The sequence below is a fragment of the Lottia gigantea genome, assembly GCF_000327385.1.
Source record: "Lottia gigantea unplaced genomic scaffold LOTGIsca_171, whole genome shotgun sequence".
NCBI classification, from domain to species: Eukaryota; Metazoa; Mollusca; class Gastropoda; family Lottiidae; genus Lottia; species Lottia gigantea.
Window position 1 is genome coordinate 114,885 of NW_008708156.1, and position 18,156 is coordinate 133,040.

An 18,156-nucleotide genomic window follows, 5' to 3' on the forward strand; every position below is an offset into this window, starting at 1 on the left:
ATTCTCTGTTTATCTATACCATAGAGAATAGATTCATAGACTGTACAGATTTATCATCTTGTTCAGTTATAGGTATGTTATATTCTCTGTTTATCTGTACCATAGAGAATAGATTCATAGACTGTACAGATTTATCATCTTGTTCTGTTATAGGTATGTTATATTCTCTGTTTATCTGTACCATAGAGAATAGATTCATAGACTGTACAGATTTATCATCTTGTTCAGTTATAGGTATGTTATATTCTCTGTTTATCTGTACCATAGAGAATAGATTCATAGACTGTACAGATTTATCATCTTGTTCTGTTATAGGTATGTTATATTCTCTGTTTATCTGTACCATAGAGAATAGATTCATAGACTGTACAGATTTATCATCTTGTTCTGTTATAGGTATGTTATATTCTCTGTTTATCTGTACAGATTTATCATCTTGTTCTGTTATAGGTATGTTATATTCTCTGTTTATCTGTACCATAGAGAATAGATTCATAGACTGTACAGATTTATCATCTTGTTCTGTTATAGGTATGTTATATTCTCTGTTTATCTGTACAGATTTATCATCTTGTTCTGTTATAGGTATGTTATATTCTCTGTTTATCTGTACAGATTTATCATCTTGTTCTGTTATAGGTATGTTTTATTCTCAGATATTTAATTTTTCACAGATTTTGTACTTTTCTAATCTGAGTTTGTTGAAAGTATTGGTGTTAAAAAATCTGACAGATCCCTCCAAACCAAATAATTTTTTTCCAGTGATGTTTGACATTGATTTTGAACACTGGCTATTTCTCTGAATATAAAGGACTTTAAAATATTGTAAAAAAAATGTAAAATTTAGTTTTAGTGGAATTGCAGGATAAAAAATTGGAATGGTGTAAATTGATGTGTCGCAGATATATATACAAAATTTAGAAAACCTTTTTACAATGTCTTTAATGAGAGATTTTTCTTGAGTTTTGATGCTGTCCTTTCCCGAGAACATAAATAATGATAGTGTTTTGCTCCCCTCCCCATCCTGTTCCCCTCATTTCCCTCTTCTCCCCTTTCTGCCCCTTTCTGCCCTGCCCTTTCTGCCCTGCCCTGCCCTGCCCTGCCATGCAGTGTGGCACAGGTAGAGATTATGAGTAATGTTATCATTAGTAATGGTGTTGAAAAATAACACAGATGCCCTGTCTCACTATTCCCTGTTTCCCCTACCCTGATATATAGTTTCTTATGCCTAGAAAAGTGCTTTTCTCTTTCTACTACAGCTAGATATTATGAGTAATGTTATCATTAGTAATGGTGTTGAAAAATAACACAGATGCCCTGTCTCCCTATCCCCTGTTTCCCCTACCCTGATATATAGTTTCTTATGCCTAGAAAAGTGCTTTTCTCTTTCTACTACAGTTAGATATTATGAGTGATGTTATTATTAGTAATGGTGCTGAAAAATCAGATGAAGAAAAATAAACATCTGAAAATATAATCATATTGGCAATAGTCCAGATTGTTGAGTTGTAGACTGTAGTCTAGATTGTCATGTTACAAAAAAGTGTCCAGTTAATAGTATATTTTTGAAGTAAAACTAATAATGTTAAATTAGAATTCAGTTCTGCATCTTTTCAGAGAGTGCACATAGTTAATATTGTTTATTTCATATTTAAGTTTTTCAACACAGCATCATTTTCTCATGATAACACTGTCTGTATAAACCTGTGAAACATTGAGTTAATAAATGTTAGAAATAGTATATTCTATATATCTTCTTTACCTAGGCCTATTTCTATATGTCTTATAAACAGTAACTCAGTATCCCTTTCAGAGAGTCCACATAGCTAATAATGTTTATTTGGTATTTAGGTTTGTCAACTCTGCATCCCTTTCAGAGAGTCCACATAGCTAATAATGTTTATTTGGTATTAAGGTTTGTCAACTCTGCATCCCTTTCAGAGAGTCCACATAGCTAATAATGTTTATTTGGTATTAATGTTTGTCAACTTGACATCCCTTTCAGAGAGTCCACATAGCTAATAATGTTTATTTGGTATTAAGGTTTGTCAACTTGACATCCCTTTCAGAGAGTCCACATAGCTAATAATGTTTATTTGGTATTAAGGTTTGTCAACTCTGCATCTCTTTCAGAGAGTCCACATAGCTAATAATGTTTATTTGGTATTTAGGTTTGTCAACTCAGCATCTCTTTCAGAGAGTCCACATAGCTAATAATGTTTATTTGAAATTTAGGTTTGTCAACTCTGCATCCCTTTCAGAGAGTCCACATAGCTAATATTGTTTATTTGGTATTTAGGTTTGTCAACTCAGCATCTCTTTCAGAGAGTCCACATAGCTAATAATGTTTATTTGAAATTTAGGTTTGTCAACTCTGCATCCCTTTCAGAGAGTCCACATAGCTAATATTGTTTAAACTTTGAAGGTTTTCAACTCAGTATCTTTCAGAGAGTCCACATAGCTAGTAATATTTATTTGGTATTAAGGTTTGTCAACTCAGCATCTCTTTCAGAGAGCCCACATAGCTAATAATGTTTATTTGATATTTAGGTTTGTCAACTCAGTATCTTTCAGAGAGTCCACATAGCTAATAATGTTTATTTGGTATTTAGGTTTGTCAACTCAGTATCTCTTTCAGAGAGTCCACATAGCTAATAATGTTTATTTGGTATTTAGGTTTGTCAACTTGACATCTTTCAGAGAGTTCACATAGCTAATAATGTTTATTTGGTATTTAGGTTTGTCAACTCAGCATCTCTTTCAGAGAGTCCGCATAGCTAATAATGTTTATTTGATATTTAGGTTTGTCAACTCAGTATCTTTCAGAGAGTCCACATAGCTAATAATGTTTATTTGGTATTTAGGTTTGTCAACTCAGTATCTCTTTCAGAGAGTTCACATAGCTAATAATGTTATTTTGGTATTTAGGTTTGTCAACTCAGCATCTCTTTCAGAGAGTCCACATAGCTAATAATGTTTATTTGGTATTAAGGTTTGTCAACTCTGCATCCCTTTCAGAGAGTCCACATAGCTAATAATGTTTATTTGGTATTTAGGTTTGTCAACTCAGTATCTCTTTCAGAGAGTCCACATAGCTAATAATGTTTATTTGGTATTTAGGTTTGTCAACTCAGTATCTTTCAGAGAGTCCACATAGCTAATAATGTTTATTTGATATTTAGGTTTGTCAACTCAGCATCTCTTTCAGAGAGTCCACATAGCTAATAATGTTTATTTGATATTTAGGTTTGTCAACTCAGCATCTCTTTCAGAGAGTCCACATAGCTAATAATGTTTATTTGGTATTTAGGTTTGTCAACTCAGCATCTCTTTCAGAGAGTCCACATGTTTAAACGTTGAACTCCATCCCTTTATCTCTGTTTTATTTTATACATTTATTGATTTGATATTTATTTCTTTTTTTCAGCAACCTCGTCCAGTATTCACCCCTAAAAATACCACCATGTCTCCGTCAGCTACCCCAGGGGCTGGTATGTATCCCCAGCCACAGACCCCTCCCACCTGGACTGGTTCTACATACTATAGAAATCAACAAGGAGTGAGATATTCTTCACCTAATCCTACATCTTATAGTACTTACATACAGCCTACGGTAAGTTCACTTTTACTCTCAGTCAGGGGTGTATCTAGAATATTCCTGACAGAGGGGGGGAGGGGGGAATCAGAGGTGTGTCTCAAAGCCCCATGAGGCTGGGGGCCTGAGGACTGAAAGAAGCCAACAGATTTCAAACTGTGCGAGATGAACTTTGAGCATGTAAAGATTAGACAGATTTCAGATGTTAATAAGATCTCTCACCGGCCTGAAGACCCGGCCCCCCAAAATATATCACTATTTACTCCTATCTTATAGTACTTACATACAGCCTACAGTCAGTTGGAGTTTTACTCCCTAGATTTGGTTTTGTAATAATTTACATAAAATAAGATCTAGAAGATATTAAATACAGTTCTCTGAGAGAATAATATAACTAGAAATTTATAATCATGATTGACAGGAACATTTAAAATATCTTAATTAAGATCAAATCTCCATTTAAGAAACGCTGAAATTTGATTGGATAATAAAGGTAAATTTAATGTCAATGTTAGTGATTGACCAATCAGATGACTGGAACATTAAAATCATCCATCACTAAGTTTTTGAAAATATGGCTACAGATGTATATTTAAAAAAAACCTGTATTAAACGTATGGACAATTTAAATCTTGCTTACTTTTTTGGAAACACCTGAGGATACTTCTCTTTGGAAGAGTCCAGTACTATACAACCTTTACCACTGATTTTTCCATTCTTTGTCCGTCTGTCCGTTTACATTTGCTTGTAAATGAACTAGATTTTTTGATGGAATCAAATGAAATTGGGTACATGTATATATAGTCATAAAACGAAGATCAAGTTCGAATTTTAGCTATTTTCGACCGTTAGAAGCAGAGTTATTGCCCTTGCCCCAAAATCTTGAATATTTACCATCCGCATGCTGTGGTGGGCATATATGGCTGTAGTCCACTGTCTTTAATTGATGGAATAGTCTTGCTTAAAGAGATTTTCAATTCTCAGCTATTCTTGTTCAAGATTATCTTTACAGGCTCTCACCATTCTAATCAAACCACTGTAAATAAATGGACATTATAAAACTGTTTTCTCATCAATTCTAGTTAAAAATATAAAACACTAGTCAGTCTGTTAGTCAACTGGAATACTGATAAAACTGGCTCATGTTTCTCTATAGAGATGTATTTATAGAAACAGTGTGTGGTAAAAGATAAAGATAGTGTAAAGATGAAGTATCAGCTGGTTTATTAAGATATGTTTCTCTATAGATTTATTCTCCAGTACTAGAGCAATATGGCAGACTTCCTACTTCCTATATGAATATTAACATTAACACCTAATATCTCATGTTAATGTTGGTTTGTCAGCACTAAAAGGGAAACCTGGTGGGTCTTTGGGACAATTTGAAACTGTAGTGTCTTATTAGATTGTCTTATTGTGGCATCAGACAGGGCATGCTTACTCTTCTAGACACCTGATACCACTTTTCATTATGAAATACTTACTCACTTATAATTGATATACTTCCTCATATGAGGGATTGTGGTGCTAGACAGGGTATGCTTACTCTTCTAGACACCTGATACCAATTTTCATTATGAAATACTTACTCACTTATAATTGATATACTTCCTCATATGAGGGATTGTGGTGCTAGACAGGGTATGCTTACTCTTCTAGACACCTGATACCACTTTTCATTATGAAATACTTACTCACTTATAATTGATATACTTCCTCATATGAAAAGTTCATTAGCTGCTTTCAATGTTTCATCAAAATGTTGTGTGGATGTTAGGTTTTGTTTTGTTTTCAGATTGTTAGTCAAGTTTATTTCTTTTTTTAAATTCAATTCTCCCCTGATCTCATATCATCATTGATTAAACTCTACCTGTTTTATTAAGATATGTTTCTCTATGGATTTATTCTTCACCCCTAGAGCAATATGGCAGACTCCCTACTTCCTATATGAATATTAACTGGGTGATTGTTAGTTTGATTCAGTTTGATTCTAGTAATTACTGGGTATATCTATCTCCTAGTGAACTATTCTCTAAACATTCTTTGATCTTTAAAACTGTTTCTAGGATATACTAGTTCTTAAATCATTTTGAGAAAACATGGCCTAGCTCCCAACTTAGGGTACTGTTAGCCAGCCCTTTCAGAGGGAGGGGGGGAGAGGAGAGTGGGAGGATTAAAAGTTGATTCAATAGGGTCGGGGGCGCTATTTCAGGGGTTGATTTGTATATTATGTAAATAGTCTTCAGAAGTACTAGAAATGTACAAAAATCACATAATTCCTTCAAAAATATCTCGAACTAGGAATTTCTATTCCTATTTCTATAGGTTCCTTTTCTATATATCACAAAGTATTTAGAACTATTTAACATGCATAATTTATTATTTGAAGGCTCAAGTTTCAATGGTGAGCTGTGAACATTATTACTGATTAGCTAAATAATTCCTATTACTAAAGATGTCTCTTCTAAATCAGACCAGTCATTTTTTAACTGTCAAACAGGGATAATTCTGGAGTTAATATAAAGTTTTGACATGTCAATACTCAGTGACATGATAGGTGACAATAGATATGACTGACATTGACAGTATTTTTACTGTTAACTAAGATTGTCAATATAACAGAATAGTTTACATTCACTAAATTGTGTATAATAAAAGCCATGACCTAGTAAAGAATGGTAGATAGAAACAGGCTGGTTGAGGATATAGAAATCCATAAAGTGGCTGTTTCAAGATATGAGAGGGGGTGAGAGCCGACACCCGGCTGACTTCTGGAAGCACTGACACAGGCTGTTAAAGATAAGTTTTGACGGGAAATAGTCAGTGACAACACCAACAAATCCCCCCTTGCCCCCTAGACAATTTTTTTGCACCCGCAATACTCTTGTACCATATTTTAAATATGATTTATATACTTTTTTGCCCAAAAATATATGCCAAAATGCACCACATTAATTTTATTTATCAAAATTGTCTGGGAGAGAACCATAGATGCTCCACCTCCATGAGAAGCTTGAATCCATGATGCTTCCACAGACTTGCTGCATTTTGAATTTCAACTTCAACTGTTGTCCCTCCATCAAGTCAGTCTGCCCTCTTTTCCAGTCTTGGGAGGTTGGATAATTTTCAATAATTGATATCAACGGTGATTGCTTCACGAATACGTCTTGTATGTTGATATACTGATATCAAATTCTTTAAACTTACTGAGAGGTGAGAGCACCAGTGGCTGAGTAAGTTAGATGCTTGTTCACTAACCTGAAGGTCCAGGGTTCAATCCCACCATAGGTCAAGCTAATACCTTCAGATTTTTCAACCCAGTTTCCCCCTGTCAGTAAGTTAGATGCTTGCTCGCTAACCTGAAAGTCTAGGGTTCAATCCAGCATAGTCAAAATAAAAATTTTTCAATATGGTTACCCCCTGTCAGTGATGTAGGTAATAAGGACTGACATGGAAAAGCGTTTAGGTGTTCAGATGGGACATGAAATAATTGGTGGCCCTGTGCTACAGGCAAAATTTCCCTCATTGCACAGTGCATGGCATTGTACGTCTTCATTAGCCAAATCAGGTGCAGAAGAGTATGACCTAAAACTCCATTCATTCCATTTCCAGAACTGACTAATCCTTCTTTAATAATTGTTACAACTCAGAAAGCCCTGTATTTATCACAGAGGTTAAGTAGGCTAAGTATTAAAGTTGTCAATACTAGTGTTGTGTCCGTCCAACCATTGAGATATATAACAGTTACTCTATGACAACTTTATACTAAAAGGTGTTGCTAAATTGGAAGGAGGTTAAAAAATGGCCGTGAGCGTTAATGGAGGTAATGGCATTCCAATGATGGCCAGAAAAATACCTGTAGCTGCTGGTTATCCTGATGTTATGTCTAACTACAAGGTAGTCAGTCTCTCTCTCTCTATTTTACTAATAGTAGATTTAAACATGATTTAACTGTTATACATTGTATTACTAATATTACTATTGATATATACTATTGATATACACTTACAAACAGAATCTATCAGACGACAAACCTTTTACTCACCCTGTCTTTACTACTTGATATATACACTTCCAAATAGACTTCATAAGTCATCAATCAGAGAAAAACAAAATAACAGTACAAAAAGGGGGGAGGCATCATGGCCCATAAGAATTAAGCTACGACCCCTCAGTTTAAAACATCACATTGATGTCTCTATTCCTAGTGCTCCTGCCCCTCTTGAAAATTCTGTGGTCCCCACTCAGCCCCTTTACCTCATAATTTAACAGAGTCTACTTCCAGTAGGCATCTATCACAAACTTATTACCTCCCCCTGTCTGTTTATACAGTACATCAATAATATTAGATCACCAAAAACCTGAACAAACACTTACAAAGGTACATGTCAGTCTACTGTTTAGGGGAGGCCCAGAGGTACATGTCAGTCTACTGTTTAGGGGAAGCCCAGATGTACATGTCAGTCTACTGTTTAGGGGAAGCCCAGATGTACATGTCAGTCTACTGTTTAGGGGAAGCTCAGATGTACATGTCAGTCTACTGTTTAGGGGAAGCCCAAATGTACATGTCAGTCTACTGTTTAGGGGAAGCCCAGATGTACATGTCAGTCTACTGTTTAGGGGAAGCCCAGAGGTACATGTCAGTCTACTGTTTAGGGGAAGCCCAGATGTACATGTCAGTCTACTGTTTAGGGGAAGCCCAGATGTACATGTCAGTCTACTGTTTAGGGGAGGCCCAGAGGTACATGTCAGTCTACTGTTTAGGGGAAGCCCAGATGTACATGTCAGTCTACTGTTTAGGGGAAGCCCAGATGTACATGTCAGTCTACTGTTTAGGGGAGGCCCAGAGGTACATGTCAGTCTACTGTTTAGGGGAGGCCCAGAGGTACATGTCAGTCTACTGTTTAGGGGAGGCCCAGAGGTACATGTCAGTCTACTGTTTAGGGGAGGCCAAGAGGTACATTTCAGATGGTGTCTTTTGTACAGGTACCTAGTCTAATTAGGTGTAGAAATGGACTAAGTGTTATCTTGTTGTAAATGGTGGTTTAGATATCTATAAGTCTCTAATTTTGAATAGATTTAGACTGAAGTAGGGTTTTTTTGTGGCATTTAATGTTCACAATGTCAAGCTATTACAAAATGCATCAAATACCTTGACTGCAATAGCCACCTTTCTTGTATCACAGAAGTTGGTAAATGGAGTGATCTGATTGGATCGTACATTAGAGAATACAGCCAATCACAACAGAAAGACTGAAAACTATTTGGAAGAACATGTAATTGAGTGGATATAACAAAAAACACAAGGGGTATAACTCACTTCTTTAATAACAAAATATATAACGTTTCAACACAATTTACACGTGACGTTATCAGATGAAATGAGGACACGTGTAAATTGTGTTGAAATGTTATGTACTTTGTTATTAAAGAAGAGAGTTATACCATAATATACCCCTTGCGTTTTTTGTTATATCTACTCTCCACTTCTAAATGTCGTTGAAATCTTATATAATTGAGTGCTATGATTTGTAATAGTTGACATTAAGTAGATTGTGGCAGTGAGGATATGAATCATATCTTATTTTACAAGTCATCAAGATAGTAAATTAGCAATATTAATTTGTAAGAAAATATAATATTTGTCTGAATGTATTAAATTATTGTGGTCCAGTTTTAAAAACAGTTATGTCCCTTGTATTGTTGTACTGAAGAGTTATTTGGTTGTAGCTTGATAAAGTTTAAATTTGACCAACAAGATAATAAGATTATTTCCAACTGTAAAACTTGATTTGAATCAAATTTCAGATATCATTTAGAATTTTTAACAGTCAACAACCGAAGTCTTGTATAAATAGTTAATTTGACGAATGTTCAAGACGGTTGTCGTTAGACCCTACTGTGAAGTGGCTATACTAAAAATAAAAACTAATAAAAAAAAACAGAACAAAAGTTGGGTTTAATGTTAATTAAACTGAGTTTTTAACTAAGTCATGTAGGTCTTTGGTTCTAAGTTCTTGCGGACAATCTTGATTTAAAATGACAGCTCGACAAAACTAACATAGAATTTACAGTTTTTATTTGAATAGTAAAAATGTATCATTCAAATAGAATGCCCTTTTGAATGTTTTTTAATGTAAATTATTTTATTATTGATAAGAGAATCTATCAAAATTCAATCAAATATAAACTCTAGCCTGAAGTGAATATACATCCTTGAGAAAACTAGAATAAAACATAATAATACAGAATATTATTTACATAGATCAGGTGTTTTCAACCTGGAGGTAATTTTGAAGTTTTGGGAGGTTATAAGGTGTTTTGAAGTCTGGCATAAAATTGTAGAGAATGATAATTTAAGTTGTTTTATATCGGTCAAGATATATTCTCAGACATGAAAAGGGAATCCAGGGAAAACCTCGGGGGAAAATCGTGAAATAGTAAGAATTTATATGGGGAAGGGGGTAATTCACCAACGCGAAAAATATTACAGAGAAAATTGTGAAACAGTAAGGAATTACAGGGAAAGGGGGTTATTCAATTGAACAAGGAAAGGGGTATTAGAAAGAAAAAGGTTGCAGGAGGAGACCTAGGAGAAAATCCTGAAATAGTAAGGAATCATAGAAGGGAAAGAAGGGGGGGAGGGAGGGTAATTCAATTGATTAAGAACTCTGAAAGGGTGAATAGAAAGAAATAGGTTAAAAACCTCTGAGACAGTGACTTGTATAAAACATAAAAACAGTGAATTTTATCACCAGAGAAAGTTATAAACAGGTTGCCAGCCTGGAGGGGAAGTTGGTTAAAATAGTGGTGACATGTGGTAATCATACAGCTATTGTCTTTTGTGAAAACAGATTTCTAAATTTTTTCTGAAATTGTTGTGAGGTGACTTGACTTTTACGGATGTTAAGGGATGTGGTTGTTTAACTTACAGGTCTATTTACTAGAGTTCAATTTAGATTGAAAATCTCATTAATAGTTTATTACACCAGATTACAGACTTCAAATTAATCTTGCCAATGACCTTAGCTCTTTACGGTTGTAGAGACCACGGAGAGATACCCTAAATAACCAGATTCAGTCAAAAATCATTTAGAAAAATACATACATTTTTATACACCCACATCTCTCTATGTGGACATATATTGTCGACACCCCTGTTAGTCCGTCCGTCCGTAAACGCTTGTAAACGCTGTAAACGCTCAAAAGTAGATTTTTTGATGGAATCAAATGAGATTCGGTATGTGTATACATAGTCATAAAACGAAGATCAAGTTCGAATTTGAGCTATTTTCGACTGTTAGAAGCAGAGTTATTGCCCTTGCCCCAAAATATTTACCATCCACATGCCGTGTTATTTCGTAGAATTGATCAGAGTACAGATACCTGGGTCGCTCCTCTGAGTTAATATCTAGTGTGCCCCAGACTCTATTTTTTAGATATATAGTGTTTGAAGGTGATTACCAAATCAATTTATATATCATATTTTCTAGAATCTTAAAAAAATATGATTTAAAATCTGAATGAGTTTATGGAATAATATTATTCTTGTTTCGGAATCTTTATCGATAAACAGATTATGTATTATGAAATTATCTCTGAAAATCAAACACCGCCAATTTACCCGTCATAAACGTCAAGATAAGGGAGGTAATTGATATAGATAGGTCTGGATGTCAGTGATTGATTTTCTGACTAAGAACGAAGTTTCACTATCATAGTTTAAATCATACACCACTTATTAATATATATAGATATTAAATCAATGAATATATAGGACAGTGGTTCACTTTATCTAAATAGCTTTGTTTACAGGGACAGATGCGCCATTTTGGGGGGTTGATTTTAGTCTTGAATATATGTAAATAGTCTTCAGAAGTACTAAAATGTACGAAAATCACATAATTCCTTTAAAAATATCTCAAACTAGGAATTTTACTCACTTTATCTATATATATCTTTTCTATATATCACAGAGTATCTTAAATTGATGAGTCGTCATTTTAACATTCAAACACAGATAATTCTAGACACACATAGATTTGAAGACTCAAATTTTGACTGTGAACTATGAACACTTTTACTGATTGGTTCAGCTAAATAATTCCAGTTTCTGAGTCTAAAGTATGATTAGTTAAAAAAATGACCTACCTGTCTCTGTAAAGTGATCTGGAATTCGGTGATTGTTTTTTTAATGGTAATATTGTAACAGAATGGAGCCTTAACATTTTCTATTTATTCCTTCTTACTATTGTTTACATTACTCATTTCAAACCCTTTCTTTGTTTTTTTACTTCATGGCCAGTGCCTTATTCAGGATAATTTTCTCATCTTTCTTTATCCAAATAGTTTGTAATCAGTTAGTGAATCAAATCAATCAAAAGAACCTGTTTAATATGACAGAGGTTACCTAACTAATATATTATTAACTGGTTTTCCTGTATGTTTTGATATTTAGAAACTAAACACCAATGATTTGCTGATTTAAGAATTCAGGTATTTATTTTCACGGTCTCTAACATAAGGTTTAACTCCTGAAGAGAAATTTGGTAGAAATATGCAATAATGTGTTGAAGAGATGTCATTTAAGAGCATGCCCCTTTTTACCAGCCTTATTTTATGGAATAGTTCAAAAGTCACAAGAGAACATGCCCTTTTAACTGGCCCATTTAATTAAAGGTGGTTGATATCAGAAGAAGAGCATGCCCTTTTTGATGGAATAGTTGGGGTCACCAGAGGGCATGCCCCTTTTATCTTGCCCCTATGATCATATATAGTAAATACTCTTGCCTTATATGGTTAGTAAATTTGATAGAAAGTTGAAGCAAGTTATTTATTGGGTTATTTGTTTGAGATAACAGTAATAGTAAGACCCATAGTAGAATGTGACTTGTACAAATATAACTGTCCAACTTGGTTAATGACGTATTTATATTACTGTCTCTCAACACATTTATTTAAACAAGACTGGCTCGGATTTCATCAGTAACATATTCAGAACATGAACATGCATTTACCTTCACACATTCTTCCTTAATAAAACAAGTACGCACAATAATTTACATTCATTTAGGTTAATAAGACATGGAACGTGAAATACATTTATAAACACTTCTAGAAATTTACTCGAGATTCAAAATGATTGAAGTACTGATCTACATGTTTCCTGCTGGTAACTACACTTGTTAGATTCCTTCATTATTCCAGTCAACATAGCTGTTAATGAGTACAAATAGTCCTGGTAAGATAAATACCAAGAGGTCTGGCCAAGGACCAGCTGGTAGAAAGGATCCTTGTGAACCTACGTTGCTATCCTTGTTAAATCAATGCCAAGAGGTTTGGCCAAGGACCAGCTGGTAGAAAGGATCCTTGTGAACCTACTTTGCTATCCTTGTTAAATCAATACCAAGAGGTTTGGCCAAGGACCAGCTGGTAGAAAGGATCCTCATGAACCTAAGTTATTATCGTTGTAAAATCATTACCAAGAGGTTTTGGCCAAGGATCAGCTGGTAGAAAGGATCCTCGTGAACCTAAGTTGTTATCCTTGTAAAATCATTACCAAGAGGTTTTGGCCAAAGATCAGCTGGTAGAAAGAATCCTCGTGAACCTAAGTTGTTATCCTTGTAAAATCATTACCAAGAGGTTTTGGCCAAAGATCAGCTGGTAGAAAGGATCCTCGTGAACCTAAGTTGTTATCGTTGTAAAATCATTACCAAGAGGTTTGGCCAAGCATCAGCTGGTAGAAAGGATCGTTGAGAACCTAAGTTATAAAGCTCTATTTCATTTCATTAGTCCAAAATGATACAGAACAGTAGGATATAAAACTCTATTTCATTTCATTAGACCAATAAGATACAGAACAGTAGGATATAAAACTCTATTTCATTTCATTAGTCCAAAATGATACAGAACAGTAGGATATAAAACTCTATTTCATTTCATTAGACCAATAAGATACAGAACAGTAGGATATAAAACTCTATTTCATTTCATTAGTCCAATAAGATACAGAACAGTAGGATATAAAACTCTATTTCATTTCATTAGTCCAATAAGATACAGAACAGTAGGATATAAAACTCTTATTTCATTTCATTAGACCAATAAGATACAGAACAGTAGGATATAAAACTCTATTTCATTTCATTAGTCTAATAAGATACAGAACAGTAGGATATAAAACTCTTATTTCATTTCATTAGACCAATAAGATACAGAACAGTAGGATATAAAACAGTAGGATATAAAACTATATTTCATTTCATTGGTACACTAACTCACAATATCTAAATTGTTGTCTTCATTTGTTATAGTGTAATAGATGATATGTTTTCTGGGTCAGATTTTATTTAACCCTTTGAGAGTCAAAAATAAAATGAGTTTGTAAATTATGATAGACCTACATTGATTTGAGTTAATATCATTGACTGTATTATTTCTTATTGATATAATTGTACAGATTGTTGAGGTTGGTGGTAAAATTGTGGTAACTTTGGTAACCAGTGATAGAGCACAACTACTAATCAGCAGGAACTATACTTGAAAATTTAACCTAACTTAATGTGTTCCATTCATCTGATTGGTCAATCACTAAAATTGATTTTAAATTTACACCATTCCAATTTTCATTCAGACGTCTGTGGTTCTTGTAATTCCACTAAAACTAAGGCGTTTTATGACGTTACTAGAGGGAGCTACTGGAAGTTACTATTAATATCTACGCAGTTCCCCTCTAGTGACGTCATAAAACATGTTAGTTTTAGTGGAATTGCATGAACCACAGACATCTGATTGAAAATTAGAATGATGTAAATTGATGCTGTGTCTCCGATACACGTAAAAAGTTTAGAAAACCTCTTTACAATCTCTTTAAAATCTCTTTAAAATCTGGATTTTATTTGAGTAAAGTTTTTGGAGAATAATGCCCCTGATTAAATACTAAAATTCTAAAATTACTAAAAAATTTCAAACTTCTGAAAAGATAGAAGAGCCGACACTGCTTGGATTTTAAAATATTTTGAAACGACTTACAACTACAGCAAACTTAAACATTGTCAAATTGTATTTTGGAGTGAAGAAGGTTGGAGGACAAAGGGTTAAACCAGGTAGTGTTGACATAGTATCGGGTCGTACATCACCAGTAACAGACCACTAGTCTAAACATAGTTTATAATTCAAACTAGTGACTTCAACAAACCACAAACTATCTTTTACTATTACCTGATTATAATTTACACTATTCTTGTGATTATTGTGAGATTTTGATGATCGTGTGATTTTAACATGGCAGCATACAGGACTTTATTAGATTCAGCTGGGCAACCCACTGCAGCTCTACCTCAAGTTTCTTATTTTCTGTCGTCTGCTTATCAGGTAAAATTTTATTTAACTTTTCTCAAGGTCACCTTACAAATATTTTACATACTGTCACTGTCTTGCTTCATATTGTCAACAAATTTATAAATTTCATCTTGTATTTCATGAAAATTGTTTTAATAGTTTTTGTAAAATATGCAATTTCTGGAAATTATCTAAAAGTATTTTAGTCTTCTCAAAATTTCATCTTGCCATTGATGAATATAGTTTAAAATTTTGCCACATTTGCAATTTCTGAAGTTTTTGGAAAAAGTTAGAAATGACTAAAATCCTGCTTAGTGACTTCACAGTGCCTGCCTACAAATAAAACTAGTTGCCCTGATGATGGGTTTAAATCTAAAACACATGACAACATCATGAAATGAACTCTAGGTAATAAGTCACTTCTCTCCGATCTAAAGCTGCAAGTGAAGACGAAGCGGACATGATTGGCTTATACTATTTTCTACTGTATTCTATAATCCTGCACCGAACATCGTACCTTGTCTATTTGTACCTGAATTCAGCAAACTGGAGGTAAAAAACTTGAGAGGGTCAACTGTGATGTTTTTGGAAGAATAAATGTTATAATTGAAGAAACAAGGGTATTTATTTATAATGAGAAAGAAAATGTTAGGTTAGGTTCAAGATGGCAGCCATTTAAAAATTATTGGACAGAAATTTGAAACTTCAAGTTAAAATTCTCAGACTAATTGTAAAAAATGATACCAGGTGTTTATATTGGACAATAGTTAACTAACAGGTAATAAAAATATCAGTTTGTCTGAGGTTAGATTTAAGATGGTAACTGTACAGTTATATATCATTCTATATACATACACACCTAGTATTATTTCTTATCAAAGTTTCAAATTCAAAATATTTCTTTAAATAAATAATAACACTATTATAGATATACTACTCCTTAGCTTATGTCATTTCTTAAAGGGGAATTTTTTTTTTGCTAAAATTTATGAAATGTATACACTAGAATCTAGAGAAACCTGTCCCTTCAGTTTTTGGAAATTTTTACATACTGTCTCTTTAAGTAAAGATTTGTTAATTGTCATTAAGTTACAATCTTGTTGTCTTTTCTCTCAAATTGATTTGATTTTGTTAAATGGTTAAGACTTATGGATAGGGTTTATTATTTGACTGCAACCTATTTCTCATAAACTATTTGCAATGTGTTAAATACTTGGCTACAGTGTTTAGTTTGCAACATTTTAACCCACTGTATGATTACCTTGTAGAATCTCATTTCTATCAGATCATAGTGTTTACAGCTCACCTTCAAAATTTGAGCCTTCAAATCTATGTGTATCAAGAATTATCCGCGTTTGAAAGTTAAAATGACGACTTGTCAGTTTAAGATACTCTGTAATATATAGAAAAGACATCTATAGAAATAATGAGTAAAATTCATAGTTAAAAGTATTTTTATAGGAATTATGTGATTTTCGTACATTTCTAGTACTTCTGAAGACTATTTACATATATTCAAGACTCAAATCAAACCACCAAAAATGGCGCATCTTTCCCTTTAAGATTAACAAAATTAATAAATATTCAGATTAAGATATTCAGATTCTGTCATACGATATATCTAGTTCACACGAAATCGTATTTTAAGAAATTAGAAGCTGAAATATAAATTATAAAAATTAATGTGTAACAACAAGGAATATATTATAAACTTTTAAACTTTTGGCTATCAATAAAAAGGCTAATAAAAACGTAGATATTCAGATTCTGTCATACGATATTTAGGTCACACGAAATTATATCTTAAGAAATTAGTAGGTGAAATATAAATGATTAAAAAATTGAAGGAATATATTATAAAACTTTTGACTATCAAAAGAAAGGCTAAAAAAATATGTAAAAATATTTTATAAACAGATAGAATATACTGGACTATTATTGTCTAGATTTCTCGGGTTATTAAAGAATTAAAATATGATATTTTGTAAAGAATAAAGATATTATGAATGTAAAAGAAATGTAATATAATTGGGTTATTTTATTTAAATCATATGTAGATTTGTGGTCAAATTACTTGAATAAATGATTTTATTTGTAATATTATCTTAATGTTATTTACAATCAGGATATCTCATATTGCTCTTTTGTTAAAAATTTTAATACAACTAACTCAGAGACTCTTTTTACAGCATGTGCATATTAAAGACACAGATCAGCCATATTGGGGAGCTGATTTGGGTCTTGAATATATGTAAATAGTTTTCAAAAATACTAGAAATGTATGAAATTGTGTAATTCCTTCAAAAAAATCACAAATTAGAAATTTCTATAATTTCACAGTCTCAAGAAAAGACGAGTTGTCTCTTTAACTTTCAAATAATTTTCGAAAACACTAAATTATTTAGGTTGGGATATAATTTTAAAGTTATTTAAAATATGGATATCTTATCCTGTTGCTCTTTTGTTAAAAATTTAAAGGAATTGTAAAGAGTTTTCTAAAAATTGTATGTGTATTGTGACACTGTTAACATCAATTTACACCATTCCAATTTTGGTGTGCTACAGGTTGTGAATGTTAATGATCCCTTAACAGTTGGAAATCCCCCAAAATTTGAGCTAATGCTGCTGTCCTGGCAAATTTCCCTGCCTGGTGTTGCCTTTCTTCAATACCAAAAACAGGTACATAAAAGGAGTCACTGAAATTTCTGGTCTAGCATCCTTTATACTGTAATAGATTTTAAAATAACTCTGAGACAGAATACAATATAAGTTTTTCTTTCTTAAATGTCTATATTATTACTTAAAAGAACAGGTAGGCCATTTTTTAGTCCAATCAAACTTTAGTCTCAGAAACTTGAAGTTTGTAGCTAATCAGTAATAGTGTTCACAGGTCACCATCGAAATTTGAGTCTTCAAATCAATGTGTGTCTAGAATTATCTACGTTTGAATGTTAAAATGACGACTCATCAATCTAAGATACTCTGTGATATATAGAAAAGATGTATATAAAAATAGTGAGTAAAATTCCTAGTTTGAGATATTTTTGAAGGAATTATGTAATTTTTGTACATTTCTAGTACTAAAAGGCTATTTACATATATTCAAGACTCAAATCAACCCACCAAAATGTGGTAAAACCTTTTAAATGATATTATTATTTAAATGATATTTTAGGGGTATAGTATAATCTTGAGAATATAATATACCTTTCAGTATACAG

General features: G+C 33.0%; 2 protein-coding genes across 2 annotated transcripts; one reads left to right on the plus strand and one right to left on the minus strand.

The window, feature by feature from the left end:
* Window positions 1–364: 364 nt before the first annotated feature.
* LOTGIDRAFT_141981 (hypothetical protein) lies at window positions 365–664 on the plus strand (the record flags this gene model as incomplete). Its single annotated transcript, XM_009051830.1, has 2 exons — window positions 365–474; window positions 508–664. Coding segments are annotated over 2 exons (267 nt in total), but the record flags the coding sequence as incomplete, so codon positions are not given.
* Window positions 665–7,945: 7,281 nt separating this feature from the next.
* Window positions 7,946–8,488, minus strand: LOTGIDRAFT_141951 (hypothetical protein; the record flags this gene model as incomplete). The annotated part of the gene is made up of 1 exon (XM_009051831.1): window positions 7,946–8,488. A coding segment is annotated over one exon (543 nt), but the record flags the coding sequence as incomplete, so codon positions are not given.
* Between the last annotated feature and the right edge of the window lie 9,668 nt (window positions 8,489–18,156).